This window comes from Scyliorhinus torazame, chromosome 11 (genome assembly GCF_047496885.1).
Source record: "Scyliorhinus torazame isolate Kashiwa2021f chromosome 11, sScyTor2.1, whole genome shotgun sequence".
In the NCBI taxonomy this organism is placed as follows: Eukaryota; Metazoa; Chordata; class Chondrichthyes; order Carcharhiniformes; family Scyliorhinidae; genus Scyliorhinus; species Scyliorhinus torazame.
Genome location: NC_092717.1, coordinates 41,304,720 through 41,318,282, shown reverse-complemented (window position 1 = coordinate 41,318,282; position 13,563 = coordinate 41,304,720). Strand labels below are relative to the sequence as shown.

Sequence of the window (13,563 nt, the reverse complement as noted above, 5' to 3'; positions counted from 1 at the left end):
AAACGTTATCTTTAGCACTAGATCTTTGTTCTGTGTGCTGTAATGTGTTATCTCTGGAAGGCAAAGGACAGTTCAAAGTTTTGTGCTAACTGCAGTCTTTCATTCCCAGTTGCTAACTTCACACTCCAGAAATTGGTGGAAAATGTAAATGGCCGTGATGTCAAAGACCCATCATTGTGTGGACAAAACTTGGAATGTGAACGTCAAATTGGGCACTTTTTTTTTTTTTTTTATAACAGCAAAAGTGATATTGTCCCCATTCCTGAAAAGTTTGATGCTCCAAATGCTCTGTTCATCAAGAGTTTACTGGATTAAGATTTGGATTTTCATTGAATAAAGGCTTCATCTGTAAAATATTTAGCTCCAGGTATGAGAATGCAGACAGAGTTAACTAAGTCCTGAAGCACTGTTGGTCAGGGAAACTTTCTATATAATACAAAAATGATCCCTTCCAGTTCAAAGTTTTGGGATGTTTGCTCAACTCCTAGTATCAGGTGCAAACAATGGAACTTTTTTCCCCCTCTGTTTTCCACAACTCCTTCAATTTTCTCCAATTCTTTCTTGAAACCTCAGGCTGGATTCTCCGCAGCCCCGCGCCGAAATTGCGTTTGGCGCGGGGGCGGAGAATCCACTTTTATCAGGCCTGACGACGCTCCCGTGATTCTCCGGTCCCCGGAGAATCGCTCACACGCGTATTATCCGGCACGGCTGGGGGGCCATTGCCAGAAGCCCTCCCAGTGATGCTCCAGTCCCGACCGGCGAATTCCTGACAGCGTGGTTCTAACCACGTCTGACCGACTCAGTCTGCGGGCGCTCTGGTGGGGGGTGCGGGGGATCGAGTACCGGGGCGGGCCTTATGGGCGGCAATCGGGTGGGTTAAATCAAGCGGCGTTGGGACCATCTTTGTTGGTCCAGGTCCGCCGGCTGAGTCCGCCATCGCGTTCGGCGTGGCCACTGCCGTGCGCATGCACGGACTTGCAACCGGAAGTGCGGGGGCCCGTAAGCGCAGCTGAAACTGCGAGTAGCACTCTGGGGCCCTGCCAGCCCCTTCAAGGTAGGTAAATAGATGTAAATCTTTTAAAAGATAAACTGGTGTGAAACGCGTGTGAAACGCCAGTGTTTTTAAGCCGGCGTGGGGACATAGCTCCATTTTTGGTGAATCCAGACCCTGGTTTCTGAGATCTCTTTTCCACCCCCCCCCCCCCCTCACTTTTCGGAACTCTAATGAATTTAATCCTAACTGAATCTCTCCTCCATATGTCAGCCCTGCCATCCCTGGAATCAGCCTGATAACCTTCGCTGCACTCCATAGTGAAAACATCCTTCCTCCGATCAGGACACCAAAATTGCACACCATATTCTAGGTGGGGCCTTCCAGACTCCCTGTACAAATGCAGTAAAACATCCCTATTCCTATACTCCAATCCTCTCGCTATGGAGCCTAACATACAATTTGCCGCCTTTACTGCCTGCTGTACCTGCGCTCTTACTTTCAGGGAGCATGAGGACATCCCAAGGTCCCGCTGAGTAATCCACCCCTCTCAATCTACACCCATTGAAATGAGATAAAGTAATAATCTGCTTTCCTATTTTTGCTACCAAAGTAGATAATGTCACATTGATCCACATTATACTGTATCTGCCCACTCACTCAGCCTGACCAAATTAGTCTGAAACGTCTTTGCATCCTCCTCGCAGCTCACCCTCCCACCCAACTTTGTGTCAACTGCAGATTTGGAGATAATGCACTTAGTTCCCTCGTTCAAATCCTACAGCTGACAGATCATTTAAGGAATGAGGTGAGAACTGGGAGGGTTTATGGAGAGGATGAGGATGGTGGATCTGTGGAGGTTTGGGCACCCGCATGTGTACAGGATATATTCCCGGATTTACTTTTTTTTTGTGGTGAGCTGAGCGGTGCTGATGGGGGTGGAAGGAGTGGAATATGCGGGATTAGTGATTTTTGGACCACGCTCTGCACTATATAGACATGAGACTTTGTTCGGGTCAAGTGTGGAGGTTGGATTTGGGGCTTTCGGCAGACAGTGGTTCTGTGGGCAGGTGGCAGTGGTGAAGAATTATGTTGAGCTCGATCAGAATGGGGAGGTAACAGCAACCACGTTTTCGGAGGTCTTGAAAGCGGTGGTCCGGGTGGGAAATTATTTTATTAGCCCATGGGTAGGACGGGGAGGGAGGGAAAGCGGCGATTGTTTGATGAGATAGTGCTGGGTAGGAGGCACCTTTGTGACTCCCAGTAATGAGATTCTGGTGGAAAGAAAGAGGTTGCAGGGGCTGTTTTGACTGGTTGACAACGGGAAGGGTGGGGGTGGGTCAGCTGTGGCGGGCGTGGGGGATGCAGTATGAGTATGGGGAAAAAGCGAGGTTGCCAAACGTAATTATGACCCTGTCGGTGGGGGGAGAAAGGCGGGCCCAGTTCCGGAGGTGATTGTGTCAATGGACGCAGGGAAGGCCTTTGACCGGTTATTTGTATGAAATCCGGGGGAGGTTTGCGTTTGGGCTGAGGTTTATGGCTTGTGTTCAGTTGCTGTATGCGACCTCCATGACAAGTGTGCCAACGAGTGAGACTAACCCGGGGTATTTTGGGCTGCACGGGATCGAGGCAAGGATGTCCATTGTCCCCGATATATTTTGCGTTGGCGATTGAACCCTTGGTGATGGCACTTCGGGCCTTGGCTGAGTGGCGGAGGGGTCAGGGAGCACTGGGTGTCTTGTATGCCTATGACCCTACTTAAGCCCACGCCTCCCTGGAGCTGTGAGGTTTGATGGACCATCAATAATAGACTAAGCGAGTTATAGAACTAAATTGTGGTTTTAATACACTGAGATGTGTGCCTACCTGCTGCTGATCCCTCACTGGGGGCAGGGCCACAGATCAGCCAACTATATACAAAGCCCGAGGGGCAGAGCCACAGGCAAAATCGATACTGAGGCGTTCAAAGGGGCGGGAGGCCTTCCCCAGGTGAGCTCTGTCTGGCCGAAAGTGCGGTTTGCACTCTGCGCAGACTTGGCAGTGCCTGGTCATGGTCCTGACCTCCTCGGTGGAGCAAGGCCTTGATGAAATGGAGGAGCCGGGTGACAGAGGTCATTGTGGAGGGCCCAAAATCGGTCTACTTGTGCACTGGCACATGTACCGTGGGATAGGGCATCTGGAGGCTCATTGAGTTTCCCAGGCCAATACAAGATGTCGTAGTTATAGGTGGAGAGTCGATCCTCCACCTCATGATCTTGTCGTTCTTGATCTTTCCCTGCTGTATGTTATTGAACATGAAGGCAACCGACCGTTGGTCAGTGAGGAGAGTGAATCGCCTGCCAGCCAGGTGATGCCTCCAATATTGCACCGCTTCTGCTATGGCTTGAGCCTCCTTTTCGACAGAGGAGTGCCGTATTTTGGAGGCATGGAGGGTACGGGAGAAGAAAGCCACAGGCCTGCCCGCCTGGTTGAGGGTAGCGGCCAGGGCAAAGTCAGACGCATCGCTCTCCACCTGGAATGGGGTGGACTTGTCTACTGCGTGCATCGTGGCCTTGGCAATATCTGCCTTGGTACGGTTGAAGGCCAGGCAGGCCTCATGGTCAGGGGGAAAATGGTGGATTTGATAAGTGGGCGAGCCTTGTCCGCATAATTGGAGACCCACTGGGCATAATAGGAGAAAAAGCCCAGGCATCTTTTCAAGGCCTTGGGGCAGTGGGGGAGGGGAAGTTGCAGAAGGGGGCGGTCGGGGTCGGGTCCTAGGACTCCGTTTGCCACGACATAGCCAAGGATGGCTAGGCGAGTTGTGCGGAAAACACATTTCTCCTTATAGGTTAAATTAAGGAGCTGGGCGGTGTGAAGGAATTCTGGAGGTTAGCGTTGTGGTCCTGCTGGTCATGGGTGCAGATGGTGACATTATCCAGATACGGGAACGTGGCCCGCAGCCCGTACTGGTCAACCATTTGGTCTATCGCTCGCTGGTAGACCGAGACCCCATTGGTGATGCCGAAGGGGACCCGGAGAAAGTGGTAGAGGCGGCCATCTGCCTCAAAGGCAGAGTATTGGCGGTCCTCCGGGCGGATAGGAAGCTGGTGGTACGCGGACTTCAAGTCTACTGTGGAGAAGACCCGGTACTGCACAATCTGGTTGACCATGTCAGATATGCAGGGAAGAGGGTATGCATTGAGCTGCGTGTGCCGGTTGATCGTTTGACTGCAGTCGACGACCATCAGGTGTTTCTCCCCAGTCCTGACGACCACCACTTGGGCTCTCCAGGGGTTGTTACTAGCCTCAATGATCCCTTCCCACAGGAGTCGCTGGACCTCCAACCTGATAAAAGGCCTTGTCCCGGGCACTGTATTGTCTGCTCCTGGTGGTGACGGGCTTACAGTCAGGGGTGAGGTTAGCAAAGAGTGAGGGAGGGGTGACCTTCAGGGTCGCGAGGATACAGATGGTGAGAGGGGGCAAGGGTCCACCGAACTTCAGAGTCAGGCTTCAGAGGTTACACTGGAAGTCCAGTCCTAGTAACAGGGCAGCGCAGAGATGGGGGAGGACGTAGAGTTTGAAGTTAGCGTACTCTACACCCTGTAACCGCAAGGTTTGCGACACTGTAGCCCCGGACCTGAACGGAGTGTGATCCAGAAGCTAGGGAAATCATCTGGGACGTGGGAAAAATCTGAAGGGAGCAGCGCCTTACCATATCTGGATGAATGAAGCTATCCGTGCTCCCGTAGTCGAACAAACTGGTCGTCTCGTGCCCATTGACCCGGACGGCCACCATGGAGTTCTTGAGGTGATGGGGCTGGGACTGGCCGAGCGTGATGGAGCTGAGCTGCGGAAGTTGGCTTGTCTGGTCGTTGGTAGCGGGGTGGTCCCAAGATGGTGTCCTCCATAAGTCGCACGTGGCGGGCGTCGTCGAAAATGGCGGCCCCCAATGGCCGCACGAGGCAGATGGCGGGTCAGAAGGGGGCGGTCCCGGCAGGCAAGATGCCACGCTGCGGGACCTGTGAGCTTCAGGTCGGGCCTGGCAGACTTTGGGTCTGGGAGCTTGAGGTCAGGCCTGACAGACCTTGGCAAAGTGCCCCTTCTTACCGCACTCATTGCAGGTAGAGTTCCGAGCTGGACAATGCTGTCTGGGGTGCTAGCCCTGGCCGCAGAAGTAGCAGGCCCCCCTGGAGTTGGTGGGCTGCCGCGCAGCACAGGCTTGTGACACGCCCGGGCCGGGTGATGGCTGCGCCTCCGTCCACGAGGGTGCTGTGTGGTCGGACGTAAAGGCATCCATGTTCTGGAACGCTACTTCCAAAGACCTAGAGAGCTGCACAGTGTCCTTGAGGTCGAGGGTACCCTCTTCGAGCAAGCGTTGTCGGATATAATTAGACCAGACTCCGGCCACATAGGCGTCCCTGATTAGGAGCTCAGAGTGCTGAACCGCTGTAACTGCCTGGCAGTTACAATTCCGGGCAAGTACTCGCAGGTCACGCAGGAATTCGATGATTGACCAGGGTGCTGACGCCTCATGTAAAGTAGATGTCGAGCGAACACCTCATTCACTACCCTCACAAATTGTCCTTTTAGCAGTGCAATTGCCTCTGCGTATGAGGCCGCGTCTCTGATCAGCAGAAATATTTTGGGGCTCACCCAGGTGTTGAGGAGACGCAGCTGGTGCACCTCGGGTACGGCATCGATCGATTAGTCGAGGTAAGCCTCGAAACAGCTTAGCCAGTGCTTGAAGATCGCAGTGGCGTCGGCTGCCTGCGGGTCAAGTTCAAGTCGGTCAGAGCGGCATCCATTGTAATATTCAGTGTATTAAATTGATGGACCATCAATAATAGACAAAGCGAGTTAGCGAACTAAATTGTGGCTTTAATACACTGAGATGTGTGCCTGCCTGCTGCTGATCCCTCACTGGGGGCAGGGCCACAGATCAGCCAACTATATACAAAGCCCGAGGGGCGGAGCCACAGGCGGAGCCAACAGAAGCAACAACAACAACAGTAAGTAACAATGGAACAAACAATAACAGTGAATATATATTCAGCAGTGAGTAACAATGGAACGTGGTTCACCACAAGGTTAAGCATGGTTGACTAGTCCGGTTTATTTGATATGTGTATTTAATACGTTTTCCTTTCTGTACCGCTGTACCAGTAAATAACTCAATCTAATTCCGTGATGAAACTTTTCTGGTGGCTTGTCTTTCCATGGAACACACTTGAAGTGTCATTGTGTAAATCAAAGCAGCAAGTTTGAGGAGCTATGACTGATTCCTTGTGATCTTTCCGTAGGATATCCCTGTCAATATCAAGCTCTGCTTTGAAGGAATGGAGGAGTCTGGATCAGAAGGTCTTGATGACCTTGTGTATGCTCGCAAAGACACCTTTTTCAAGGGTGTAGATTTTGTCTGCATTTCCGACAATTACTGGCTTGGCAAGAAAAAACCCTGTATTACGTATGGTCTTCGAGGTATCTGCTACTTCTTTGTGGAGGTACATCTCGCAGTCTTCCTGGAGGGGCGGTATTTGTTCTTTAAAATGTTTTAAAAATGAATTTTAAGCCTGTTAAATTAAGTAGTGCTTAATTTATATCCAGGCATTGTTTAAATTCCAGATTCGACATGCGGCAGCGACTTTAGGTTTTAAAAATAGAAAATGCTCAGCAGGTTGAAGCAGCATCTTTGGAGATGGAAGCAAATAACAATATTTCAGATCAATGGCCTTGCACTGGATGAACTTGAAGATCAAGATCTGAAGTTAACCGCTCCTAAGCAAGTGCAGAGGCAGGAAGTAATAGGATTGTGGGAGGGCGGGGCTGATTAAATGAAGGAAGTGACCACCGTGCAAGGCCAAAGGAGGCTTGTAATGGAACGCATAAAGATACAGGGAAGATGTAAAAATATTTTATTTCCGATGTATAGCATCCAAGTATTTTGCCTGTTTTTATGATTCTGGATCAGTGTAGTGAAAGCTTTATGGAAGCACTGTGCTGGGTGTAACTACTTTAGTACACCCTGTACCTCTGGCACTACATTTGGGTCAGATGCACAATTGTGCTCTGTTGGACATTGCGACAGTAACCTGGCAGCACGGGATGTGAATGTGCCGTGTAAATATGAAGCATCAGATGTTAACATGTTGTGGTTTCAATGTCCAGGTTGAATGCTCCAATAAGGATCTGCACTCTGGTGTCTTTGGTGGTACCGTACATGAAGCGATGACAGACCTGATATATTTACTGGGTAAGAACCCATGAATTGATGACTCTACTGTAATTGGGCTGACCGTGATCAATCTAGTTTTAAATGGGCTTACAGAGATCGATTCAGTTTTGGAAAATTGTAATAAAGACACCCATGTATTCTAAATATCGCATAAAGAATTCACAACATGGGGAGAAATGGATGGATGGAACTATGTCAACTGTGGGCCAAAGAGTTTATTTGCTGGGCAGCACGGTAGCACAATGGTTAGCACTGTTGCTTCACAGCTCCGAGGTAATTTGGACATTCTGAATTCTCCCTCCATGTACCCGAACAGGCGCTGGAATGTGGCGACTAGGGGAGTTTCACGGTAACTTTATTGCAGGGTTAATGTAAGCCTACTTGTGACAAAGATTATTAAAAAATTAATTAATGCATTGGTCATTTAGATATGTATTCTCTTGAAATGCCAGATGAGAGTTTTTTTAAAACTCCTTATTTATTCAATTGCCACACAAGTAAGATATTGATATCCTTTGATTGGGAAGAAGGGAACATTGGGGACACTGTTCCTTTAGAAATTGATATGGTTAGCTTACATGCAAGGCCACATCCTGGACTGTTTCTCCCCTCGCCTGCCCCCTGACATTCCAGGCTTGCTAACAACAGGAAAGCTTGCAACACTGTTTTTTTTATTGTTTAATTGAATAATATTTGCATAGAAGAGTTTCCAACACTTTTTATTTATTTCTATTTAAAAAGATTTTTAAGTGTGCTTTCGTTTTCGGAACCATCCCACTGCAGTCTGCTGATTAATGCAATACAAATGTTACTACTAACTAGTTCTCTGTAATGGTGTTTTTCTATAAATTAACAAAATCCCTTGAGTTAAGGTCATTAACTTATAAAGCCCTTAAACGTGGCTGAAGTGGGTCCAAAGATCTGAGCTCACATCTCCTGGTTTCTGGATGGTTGAACCTTGGAAGACTCCTGAAGTCCCAACACAAGGATTCTGCAGAAATTGCCTGGGAAGGTTTAACTTCCGATAGCCAATAATAACCCTGAAATTTCACAATTTATAGAATTTCAGTGCTGAAGGAGGCCATTCGGCCCATCAAGTCTGCACTGGCTCTTGGAAAGAGCATCCTACTTCAGCCCACGCCTCCACCCTATCCTTGTAACCCAGTACCCCCACCTAACATTTTTGGACACTAAGGGCAATTTATCATGTCCAATCCACCTAACCTGCACATCTTTGGACTGTGGGAGGAAACCCAGGCAGACACTGGGAGAACGTGCAGAGTCCGCACAGAGTGACCCAAGCCGGGTATCAAACCGGGGACCCTGGAACTGTGCTAACCACTGTGCTACCGTGCTGCCCACAAACACGTCCACGTCCACCACATTTGCAATATGAATCACTGAATCGAAAAAAAAGCTTGTATTTGGGGATGAGATGCACCAGGAACTTTTCATATTTTAAATTTTCGAGAAGAGGGTACACTTTTTTAGGTGCGCAATATACGTTCTCTATGCTCAAAAGGTTTAATTATAGAGCTAAGCAGCTTTGAGTTCCTAAAACTCTTCAGCCTGTGTTTGCTTGAGTTTGTGATGCTGACTGCATGTTGTTTGATGCAGAGGCACTAGAACTTGTAGGTGTGTCATGCAAATTATCTAACACAAATCCCGATTTGAATAGGCAAATTGGTGGACAGAAAGGGAAAAATTCTCATTCCTGGTGTCGATGAATCAGTGGCGCCACTCATGGAGGATGAAAAGACGTTGTACGATAAAATAGACTTTGACATGGAAGAATATTGTAAAGACACAGGTGCCTGTAAGCTGCTGCATGACACTAAGGTACGTTTATATGTCATTAAACTTTTCTGTAGGCAGTTTTAATGTAGGTGTGTTTTTCTGAATTGCTTTCATCTCTTTTTGTGTAAATGTGATGTGAATCTGAAGGGAACTGAAACTGCAATCATTTAAACAATTGTATGTGTCTATATCTGTGATTTGTTATGTTCTAGGTGTAACCTAAGCGGCTTCCTTGTGGTGCACTTGACAAAGGAAGGTTCAGACGTGGAGATAACTTCAACACGTTTATTAAACTATTTACACTTCTATTACTCTGGTTCGACACTACTGATGTCTCTGGTGTGTGATGTCTCTGGTGCTCCCTCTAGTGTCTAGCCAGCCTACATGTATTTACATTAACTCCCTGTATACCCACAATGATGTACATCTCCACAATCTGCACTGGTTAAAACTGTTCATACTGACCTGGATCTTGCAGTCAGTGACAAATGAATGGCAGTCGCTATGGCACTTAGACTTGCCAATTGAATTTGAGCTTTTTACCTTAGCGGCAGCGCCTCCTTCAGGAGATGAAGAAGTTTGTGAACAGGGGAAGCAACTGAGTGACTCCTTAACCAATCAGATAGAATATTGAGGCACATGGAGTCTAAATCAGGAAGTTGAATTTAGAATATTTAATTTAGTGTAAAAGCAAATTAAAGACTATGAAAGAAAACTAGGAGTGAATGAGAGATAGACGAACAAGTTTTTTTAAAAAAAAAAGTTGTTTTATTTTAAATACATTTTTTTAGATCTCCAAAAATAATTAAAACTCAGCATTTTGAAATAGTAATATTTCCATGTCTGGGAGGCGATTTGGCAGTAATTTAAAATTTGATTACAATCACTAGCTTTTCCTGGCATGTTATGCGGATACCCAAGCACTTCATCTTCACAACATTCATGTGTTTGAAGGCTGGGTGTCTCAACGGTAACTGATGTCTGAGAGTGGGGACATCGGAAGTTGCTGGTTTGGTGAGCACTGATGACCTCGCCATTATTCTTGCAAAATCCAGTCCATTAATTTTCGACTCTTGTATCATGGAGATCGGGTTAATCAATTAGCAGAGTTTAGGTGTTTCAAGATGACATCAGCTCGGGTGATCCACTTGGAGCAATACCAGGGGTGGGATTCTCCAAGCCGAAATCCCGTTCGGCGCGGGGGCTGAGAATGGCCGTCGACGCCGAAATCCGGCGCAAGACCGCTCCTGCAATTCTTTGGCGGAGAAACACCGTGAATGGCGCGCGGTCGACCTGGCGCGGGTAGAGGGCCATTGACTGAGGAGGCCCCGCAGCAATTCTCCAGGTGTAACTGGCTGATTTCCCGATGGCGTGGTTCTCTCGTGGTCCCACCCGTCGGGAACTTGGCGTGGCGGCTGCGGACACAGTCCGTGGCTGCCCTGATGGAGGGGATCCTTCATCGGGGGAACCTCACAGACGGAAGAAAGTCCAGAGTGATTCGCTCGCGTTTTCACGCTGGAGTGGGGTCGTAGCCCCATTATTGGAGAATCCCGCCCCAGGTTCTTAATTACAGAAACTTCAAAGCTGCCTGTTAACATTCCGAAGAGTTGACTTTTACAAAGTGAAGAAAACTATCCCCTGCACGGATGGCAGGGTGGCATAGTGGTTAGCATTGCTGCCTCAGTGTCAGGGACCCCAGTTTGATTCCGACCTCGGGTGACTGTCTGTGCAGAGTTTGCACTTCTCCCCATGTCTGCTTGGGCTTCCCCCTACAGTCCAAAGATGTGCAGGTTGGTGAATTGGCAATGCTAATATTGCCCATAATTGGGAGTGCGGGCATTAGGCCTATGTAGGGTGCTCTCTCTCAGAGCAAGGCCGGTGCAGACCCGATGGGCCGAATGGTCTCCTGCACTGTGAAATGAAAATCGCTTATTGTCACAAGTAGGCTTCAAATGAAGTCACTGTGAAAAGCCCCTAGTCGCCACATTAGACCATATTAAAAATAGCTTGAGGCCTAGCATTTCTGTGGCTACCATCTTTGGTTTCAAACCTAAAAAACACAATGCTGTTTTGAAACAAAGTTGAAAATGCATACAGAATTGCACCGTATTGGTTGGTTTCTGCCGATGGGTTTTACTGTAACGATTTAGAAGCTTTTTTGACTCCGCACAAAATGAGATGTTGCAACTTTGACACCACATCAATATATGCAGCAATTGAGAACACATCTGCCATGCAATCGAGAACAAACATGCCATTTAATGTTCAATACATCTGATCTAGCGAACATCAATGTTCATTAGGTCAATTTTAAGTTTGTTGAATATCCTGTATGCTTTGGTGCTCACTTCTGTTAAACTATGACCCCCTTTGATTATCGTCTACAGCAACAAATTCTGATGCACAGGTGGAGATACCCATCCTTGTCTATACATGGAATCGAGGGGGCTTTTGCTGGTTCCGGAGCTAAAACGGTCATTCCTAGGAAAGTTATTGGGAAGTTTTCTATTCGACTGGTGCCCAACATGGATCCAAAAGTAGTTGAAAAGCAGGTACAGTGGAATGAATAATCTTTTGATTTAATCTTGTACTATGACCTCTCAGTCACCCTCCATAGACCCTGTGCACTTCACAGAATCCCCTTATTCATTTGTACAACCTGCTAAAACAATGTGCACCCTTGGAAAAATTCTGGTACTTTTAACTCCTGAACCGCTGGAATACATTTGACCAAGTTATCCAGTGATTAACTACTTGGTTACTGGAACCAGGTGACTTGAACCGTATGTTCAACTGTATGTTCTTTGACCTGCGGTGCCCTGGTACAAAACAAGCCAAGACTTGATGGAATCAAAGTCCCCTCCCAGTTTAAACAAGATTGGGTAGCATGTGTTTATATCTAGGTAGAAACGAGAAATATAATGATGAATAATCAGCATGGATGGATTTCAAAAGGGGAAATCTAGCTTGACCTTCCTTATTGAATTCTTTATTCTTTTTGCTGCCTCCTCAATGGTAATACAATAATGTAATTTATCTGGTTTTTGTAAAGGCTTTTGATAAGGTACCCATAATAGGCTAATTAATAAGAGCAATAAACGTATGAGTTTAGTTACGAGTTAGCAAGTAATGTTCAGCACAGAGCAAAGTGAGGAAGTATGTTTTGATGGGCAGAATAGAAAGGTGATTTATTATTGGGAAGGTGCCAATCTAGGGTGAAGGGGAGGAACAACAGCATCTCTGTGTACAAATACATCAATCATTAAAAACAGGCCAGCAAAGCCATAAAAAGGCAAACCAAACACTAGCTTTCATTCCCAATGGGATGGAATAAAAGTAGCAACGTTATCCTCCAACTGTTTCGAGCCATGGTTAGACTATTCTGAGTGTTATGTTCAGTTCTGGTTGCCATATTGTAAGAAGGAAATCGATCCACTAAACAATGCGGAGAAGATTTGCAAAGGTGGCGACAAAAATGGCTGGATCTGCATGGCAGGAAAGATCTTGCTGGCCACAGAAAAAGAAGGCGGAGGTGTGACCTAATTGAAGTCTTAAAATGTTACAAAAGGTTTTGATCGTGAGTGTCTCCTCTTGTGCTGTAGAACATAAAAGGCCATGCGTCACCAAGAAATCCAATAGAGTTCAGAAGAAACTAAAATGGATGAGCACAAATATGGAATGCAATACTAAAGGAGACAGTATTCAAAGAAGCTATACAAGGAAATGATGGAAAAGGGGGTTAGATGGTTACACTGGTAGATTTAAATGAGAGCAGATGGGAGGAAGCTCAAGTGGAGTATAAATTCCATCTGTTTCTGTGGCATATATCCTGTATATGTATACTGTAGCACAGGTCCCACAACATTTGCCAATATCATTCAGGGAAATGGAAGCTGAGGTTTAAGCTTTGAATGGAGGAAATTCCACTCTGCATCTGACCCTGTTCTACTTGAATAACAAACCCATTTCTATTGCCAAGAATTGTCAACCTTGTTACAATAAGGGAAATAGTTAAAAGAAAGCATAGATTACATAGAATGTACAGTGCAGAAGGAGGCCATTCGGCCCATCGAGTCTGCACCGGCTCTTGGAAAGAGCACCCAAGACCACACCTCCACCCATACCCCATAATCTAGTAACCCCACCCAACACTGAGGGCAATTTTGGACACCAAGGGCAATTTAGCATGGCTAATCCACCTAACCTGCACATCTTTGGACTGTGGGAGGAAACCGGAGCACCCCGAGGACACCGACACAGACACTGTGAGAACGTGCAGACTCCGCACAGACAGTGACCCAAGCCAGGAGTCAGACCTAGGACCCTGAAGCAATTGTGCTAACCACTGCTACCGTGCTGCCCCGTGCATGACTGAGTAGTTCTTCACAGATCGAGCTGGATCTTAGTGCTTCAAAAGCAATTTGGTGCAGCAATTATTTGTGAAAGGTTCTGCTGTTGAATGCATCTGTTGGATATTTACAAGGCTTGCAGAGTCCGTCTGTCATCTATAAAAAGGGCAGAACTTGGAACAGCGTATTTTGCACTTTACAATCACTAAATC

At 47.1% G+C, this 13,563-nt stretch overlaps 1 protein-coding gene across 1 annotated transcript in view; it reads left to right on the top strand.

The window, feature by feature from the left end:
• LOC140385243 (cytosolic non-specific dipeptidase-like) overlaps positions 1-13,563 on the top strand; it is a 39,281-nt gene that overhangs the window by 14,991 nt on the left and 10,727 nt on the right. Inside the window, exons 6-9 of the mRNA XM_072467169.1 lie at positions 6,274-6,474; positions 7,139-7,223; positions 8,884-9,044; positions 11,390-11,554. Of these exons, the coding sequence (XP_072323270.1) occupies positions 6,274-6,474; positions 7,139-7,223; positions 8,884-9,044; positions 11,390-11,554 (612 nt within the window). The remainder of the gene's footprint in view (positions 1-6,273; positions 6,475-7,138; positions 7,224-8,883; positions 9,045-11,389; positions 11,555-13,563) is intronic.